This window comes from Procambarus clarkii, chromosome 63 (genome assembly GCF_040958095.1).
Source record: "Procambarus clarkii isolate CNS0578487 chromosome 63, FALCON_Pclarkii_2.0, whole genome shotgun sequence".
In the NCBI taxonomy this organism is placed as follows: Eukaryota; Metazoa; Arthropoda; class Malacostraca; order Decapoda; family Cambaridae; genus Procambarus; species Procambarus clarkii.
In genome coordinates this window covers 28,582,585-28,589,206 of record NC_091212.1, presented here as the reverse complement: position 1 = coordinate 28,589,206, position 6,622 = coordinate 28,582,585, and the positions used below count along the sequence as shown (strand labels likewise).

General features: G+C 43.3%; 1 protein-coding gene across 1 annotated transcript; it reads left to right on the top strand.

Moving 5' to 3' along the window:
- Positions 1-556: 556 nt before the first annotated feature.
- LOC138354584 (uncharacterized) lies at positions 557-5,481 on the top strand. The gene is made up of 2 exons (XM_069308957.1): positions 557-1,387; positions 5,338-5,481. Exons 1-2 carry the CDS (start codon positions 557-559, stop codon positions 5,479-5,481), a joined length of 975 nt encoding a protein of 324 aa, XP_069165058.1.
- Positions 5,482-6,622: the final 1,141 nt, after the last annotated feature.

The following is a 6,622-nucleotide window of genomic DNA, read 5'->3' as shown; positions in this document are numbered from 1 at the left end:
TTAATCTTTCTTCATATAAAAGATTTCTGATTTGGGGAATTAACTTTGTCATACTACGCTGGACACGTTCAAGTGAATTTATATCCATTCTCTAGTACGGCGACCAAAACTGAACTGCTTAATCTAAATGGGGCATAACCAGAGCAAGATATAGCTGAAGAACAACACCAGGTGTCTTGTTACTAACGCTTCGATTAATAAATCCTTTGCAATCTCAACATCATCTAGCTCGTATTCTAGGAGCTGCCTCGAATGGGCCAATAGGCCTTCTGCAGTTACCTTTATTCTTATTCTTGGATCCCTTAACTGTTTTAAGAGTAGGTTGGACATATATATATATATGAATGAGTTTGGATGGGTATAAATATAAGATACTTCGTATGGGCTCATAGCCTTCTGCAGTTGCCTTCATTCTTATGTTCATATTTCCTTCATTCAATTTGCTTTACACCTCACCTTAACGCCGGTGGTATATAAAAGTCGACCAAATACTGGTCAGTCAAATACACTCAGACAAGTGAGTTGCTTAATCGTTAGTCAAACTACATTATTCAACATGCTCACTATTCAGGATCAGGCTCAAATGAGCAGAGCACATCTTGATGAACTCCTCTCTCAGGGGCAATATTTAGACGAGGGCGCTTTTGGTATTGTGTGGCGCGTTCCCTGGGGGAAAGGACATGCAATTTTGAAGACAATGAAGGCGATCTCTGCAAAAGCTTTCAGAACAGAGCTGTTTATCATGGAAAGACTTAATGGCGCAGGTGGAGCTCCGCGACTCCTCGCAGTGTGTTACGAGCCAAGAGCCATAGTGATGTCTTCCCGGGGCGAGTTAACACTTTCCGACGCCATGGAGGAAGATCTTCCAGACTGGCATCGTATCTACATTGTTTTGAAGGTTGGTCAGTGCCTGCGCGAGCTCCACGAGCGTGGAGTTATTCATAATGATATTCATGCCCGCAATGTAAGAGTGACCCTCTCTCCTTGGAAGCTACCTCAAGTATTCCTAATTGACTTTGGACTGTCAACCCTCAGCCAAGATGCCCTGTCGACATTAAGCCAAGAGACCCGAAGTGTACTGGAGCTAAAGAAAAACCTGACATATTCCCGTGATGTGAAGTTTCTGGGGCGGATGCTGCTAAATATCTTTGACATAATAGAGATAAGATTTGATTCTATAAAGGAGATAATTGCAATGACATGGACAGGGATGTGTGAGCCAGCGCCCCTTGACGACATTCTCCTGAAGCTAAACTCAGTACTTGCTAACGACTTCAAGATCAACTTATCTACCATGCATGACCCTGAGAGTCCTGTAACCACACCTGACTTATCTACCAAGAAAGATCCTGTACACACACCTGACATATCTGCTATGCATGGCCCTGTGAGTCCTGTATATACACCTGGCCTATCTACCATGCATGGCCCTGGGAGTCCTGTATACACAGGACTGTCCTGTATACACAGGACCTGGTTTATCTAATATGTATGACTCTCTGAGTCTTGTATACATACCTGGCTTATCTAGTATGTATGATTTTCTGAGTCCTTTATACTCACCTCGCTTATCTCAAAGTCCTGAGTCCTGTGCATACACCTGATTTATCTACCGTGCATGACCTTGAGAGTCCTGTACATACACCTGACGAATCCACCATGCATGATTTGTAATAAATTTATATGGATAATAAAATAAAGTTTTCCTAATTATTGTCTTTATGTTCCTATATCATGGCTACAAAAATGTAACTGCATAGTGTATATGGGACGTAAGACTAGGAAGACAAAGCTAAAGAATAACTAGCTTGGGAAACATTGTGTGTAGTAACCAGAGGATCGCTCCCGGCTCCTCAGCCTGCTGAGGGGCAAGAGGCATTGGTGCAGATCCCAAGACTTAAAGGATGCAATAGTACAATACTATAGTATAGTACAGTACAATGCAATACTAGGTGTATACTATAGTACAATACTCATTGTATAGTATTATGCAATTGAATGTAAGGCTTTTTTAAAGTGATTTCCTAGCTATATTAAATTATTACTTAAGTTGTAAGGTAAGCAACATTACCTTAAGCTGGGGTAATGAGTGGAGTAAGGGAGGAGAGTAGGTCGGGTTATTACAACAGGACACAAAGAGAGAAGTGCACAGTATATCATTAAAAAAAGGACACAAAGGGAGGGGTCTGGGGCCTGGTGGATAGCGCGCAGGACTCGTAATTCTGTGGCGCGGGTTCGATTCCCGCACCAGGCAGAAACAAATAGGCAAAGTTTCTTTCACCCTGAATGCCATTGTTACCTAGTAGTAAATGGGTACCTGGGAGTTAGTCAGCTGTCACGGGCTGCTTCCTGGTGTGTGTGTGTACTCACCTAGTTGTGCTTGTGGAGGTTGAGCTCTGGCTCTTTGGTCCCGCCTCTCAACCATCAATCAACAAGTGTACAGGTTCCTGAGCCTATTGGGCTCAGGAACATATCATATATCTACACTTGAAACTGTGTATGAAGTCAGCCTCCACCACATCACTTCCTAAGGCATTCCATTTGTCAACCACTCTGACACTAAAAAAGTTCTTTCTAATATCTCTGTGGCTCATTTGGGCACTAAGTTTCCACCTGTGTCACCTAGTGTCTCATACCTCTCAACTCGGATACTAGTCTGGTGGCAAACCTTTGAACCTTTTCCAGTTTAGTCTTATGCTTGACTAGATATGGACTCCATGCTGGAGCCGCATACTCCAGGATTGGTCTGACATATGTGGTATAAAATGTTCTGAAAGATTCCTTACACAAGTTTCTAAAGGCCGTTTTTATGTTAGCCAATCTGGCATATGCCGCTGATGTTATCCTCTTGATATGAGCTTCAGGGGACAGTTCTGGCGTGATATCAACCCCCAGGTCTTTCTCTCTTTGACTCTTGGAGTATTTCATCTCCCAAATGATACCTTGTATCTGGTCTCCTGCTTCCTACCCCTATCTTCATTACATTACATTTGCTTGGGTTAAACTCTAACAGCCATTTGTTCGACCATTCCTGCAGCTTGTCCAGGTCTTCTTGAAGCCTCAAGCTGTCCTCCTCTGTCTTAATCCTTCTCATAATTTTGGCGTCATCAGCAAACATTGAAAGGAATGAGTCTATACCCTCTGGGAGATCATTTACGTATATCAGAAACAGGATAGGTCCCTGTGGGACTCCACTGGTGACTTCACGCCATTCTGAGGTCTCTCCCCTCACTGTAACTCTCTGCTTCCTATTGCTTAGGTACTCCCTTATCCACCGGAGCGCCCTACCAGTTACTCCTGCCTGTTTCTCCACCTTATGCATCAACCTTTTATGGGGTACTGTGTCAAAGGCTTTCCGACAGTCCAAAAAATGCAGTCCGCCCATCCTTCTCTTTCTTGCTTAATCTTTGTCACCTGATCGTAGAATTCTATCAAGCCTGTAAGGCAAGATTTACCCTCCCTGAACCCATGTTGATGGGTTGTCACGAAGTCTCTTCTCTCCAGATGTATTACTAGGTTTTTTCTCGCAATCTTCTCCATCACCTTGCATGGTATACAAGTTAAGGACACTGGCCAGTAGTTCAGTGCCTCTTGTCTGTCACCCTTTTTGTATATTGATACTACATTAGCAGTCTTCCATATTTCTGGTAGGTCTCCCGTTTCCAGTGACCTACTATACACTGTGGAGAGTGGCAAGCAAAGTGCTCCTGCACACTCTTTCAATACCCATGGTGAGATTCCGTCCGGCCCAACAGCTTTTCTTACATCCAGCTCCAATAGGTGCTTCTTGACCTCATCTCTTGTAATTTCGAACCTATCCTAGGTCACTTGGTTTGCTGCCACCTCTCCTAGCGCCGTGACATCTCCCTGTTCCGCGTAAACTCACGTAAAGACCTCCTGGAACCTTTTGTTGAGTTCTTCACACACCTCTTTGTCATTCTCTGTGTACCTGACCTCGCCCACCCTAAGTTTCATCACCTGTGTGTGTGTGTGGTGTGGAAAAAAAAGTAGTTAGTAAACAGTTGATTGACAGTTGAGAGGCGGGCTGAAAGAGCAAAGCTCAACCCCCGCAAACACAACTAGGTGAATACAGTATATCATTAAAAAAGGAACTAAAGCTGATGGCCAAACAACAAGCTACTTAAGCGGCAGGTATAATTACTCTGACGACAGCATACATGAAAAATTATTGGAAAGCGTAAGCTCCTAGCAAGGCCCCGGAGCAGGAGAGTTATCATGTGTGCCCATCGGGGTCCTTCCGGCAGCTGCCATGTCCAGGTCATCCACTCTCTTGTGAGAAACCATTCGTGGAAGTAGTACCCCTCGATGACGACCCTTATAGGTAGTTAATTGCCAGTTATCCTGAATATGAGTCTCCCCATTTTCTAATATATTGGACACTGTGCATCCGTTGCACTGTGATCCTGGGACTAAGATGGTTTGCTCCTTGATGTGAACTAGAACCATATTCTGTATAGGGAATATGTCCAGGTTAGGGTTCTCACAGAGCAAATCTAGAGGTCGCCCTTGGTGAGGGCCCATATCCTGAAGCCCACGTGCCACTCTCCCTGCACCATCCCCCTCTCCAGTTTAGGATGACAGAAGATGAGGATGTTGTGTGCTTCCAGGTATAATACCTTACCTGACCCATTGAAGCATCTCTGGGGTGCCGTATTTGTCGCACTTGCTCTGATGTGGACGGGAGAGTGGAAAGTTATCAGCAGAGACCTGGGTGTCTAGTATAAAGGTCTCGTCACCTTTACAAGCAATGATGTCAGGCTTGCAGAAGGTCCCTCAGGTAATTTTTTTATTTGAATTCAGGTAAATCTAGAAGTCTGCTGATTTTATTGGATGATTCATAGATGTGTGGCTTTTCTTGCATGCTTGTATGATGATAGATGGAATTACTGGTGTCGATTTCACTGTCTCAGATCTACAAGATTTTGTTGAAGTTATTGGTGTACTATTGCTCTCAGACTGCTTATTGGCAATCCAAGGTTATACTAACGTTCTCCTTTAAATGCAGATTGCTAACTCATCAGCTCTATCATGCATTCGGAGGCCAACATGAAATGGACTCTGTTACCGTCATTAATAATTTTGTTGTATTTGTGTGTAGCTCTAAACACGAGCATGTTACAATTATGCCTTAAAAAGTTGAGAGCAATTAAAGATGATAAAGAGTCAATTACAATTATTGTATCAAGTTTGGAGACGTACACATTTCAGTGCAAGGAGCAAGGTAAATAGTTCGGTCTGAAGGGTAGAGGTCCAGTTGTTTATACGGACTCCCCACTCAAAATATTAACCATCGCCCATTGATTTACCTGCTCTCAGAAAGATATAGCTGCTCTGGAGAAAGTGCAGTGCCGGGCAACAAAAATCATTCAAGAGCTAAGTCAAACTCACGTATCAGGAACGGTTAAGGGCTACAGGATCAACAACTCTGCAAACCAGGCAAGACAGAGCGGATCTCATTGAAACTTTTAAATAAAAAAATCAAATCAAATATTTATTCAGGTAAAGTACATACATACAAGGTGAGATACAAAACGTTGATGGATTTATAGATAGAGCTAGTACATACAATGCCTAAAGCCACTATTACGCAAAGCGTTTCGGGCAGGAAAAACACTAAGACTAAAACTTAATACTAATTGAGATTAAAGTATAAATTGTGTTGATGTTATGACCCTGGGTTCCTTAGTTGGAAACCAGAGGTCAAATTGAGCTCTAAATAATTATTTTACATTAATTGATAGGAGTGGTGGTGCGCTTTTGTTCCTATCTTCCTTGCCAGACGTAAGACGAATCTTGTTTCTCACAGAGCATTCAGACTCTGAGCTTGTTGTTGATCAATTATAACACTGAACTAGTTATCAACTATTCTTAGAACTAGTAAAGTAACGAGTAACGAAGGCCGGTGAAGACTTGTATTCATGTAGCTGCACGATCAGTTAGGTTATCTTCCCTGCAACAACAACAACAACTTGGGAGCTCGGAGACTGGACGGCCGGCGTTCTTCTTCTTGTTGATAGTAGGTGCAGTTTGCATGAAGGGTTTGTCCTCCCGATGACTGCACCAGTACTGATGTTGTTGGACGCGTTTATGTTGAAGATGATCGGAGCTATCAAGGTGCTTGTTGCGTTGTGCTGTAGATAGAGGAACGGTGATTAAAACAGAGGTGTGTGTTAGAAGGAGACTTGCCGCACCGTAGGGCGGTGTGTTGTGTTTATGGCGTCAGCTGATCCTTGGTGTTGCGACGAGGCAGTTGTTTTCTGTGTTTAGCTGTTGGTGGCGCGGGTCAGATGTGACCCAATTTGTTGGTCGATTGGAGATATTTAGCCAGTGCTTTGACTATTTGGTATTTTTCTTGTGACGAGTGGTCACCGCCTCCTAATATATGCTCAATGGTGAAGGGTATTTTAAGTGCGATAAAGACTTGTTTGAAATTTACTCTGGCACTATAATGTCGGAAGCAGTGCAGGAGATAGTGTTCGACTGTTTCAGGCACCTGACAGTGAGTACAGAGTTCGTTGATGTCTGTTCTGTACTTAGAGCTGTGTGCTGCTAGTTTGGTATGTCCCAGCCTTAATCTGGTCATCGTTACATCAATTTCTCT

Coding starts and splice junctions, on each gene's coding strand:
- LOC138354584 (XM_069308957.1), top strand. CDS start 557: ATGCTCACTATTCAGGATCAGGCTCAAATGAGCAGAGCACATCTTGAT. Junction 1,388..5,337: donor TATCTGCTATGCATGGCCCT/GTGAGTCCTGTA, acceptor ACCTGCTCTCAG/AAAGATATAGCTGCTCTGGA.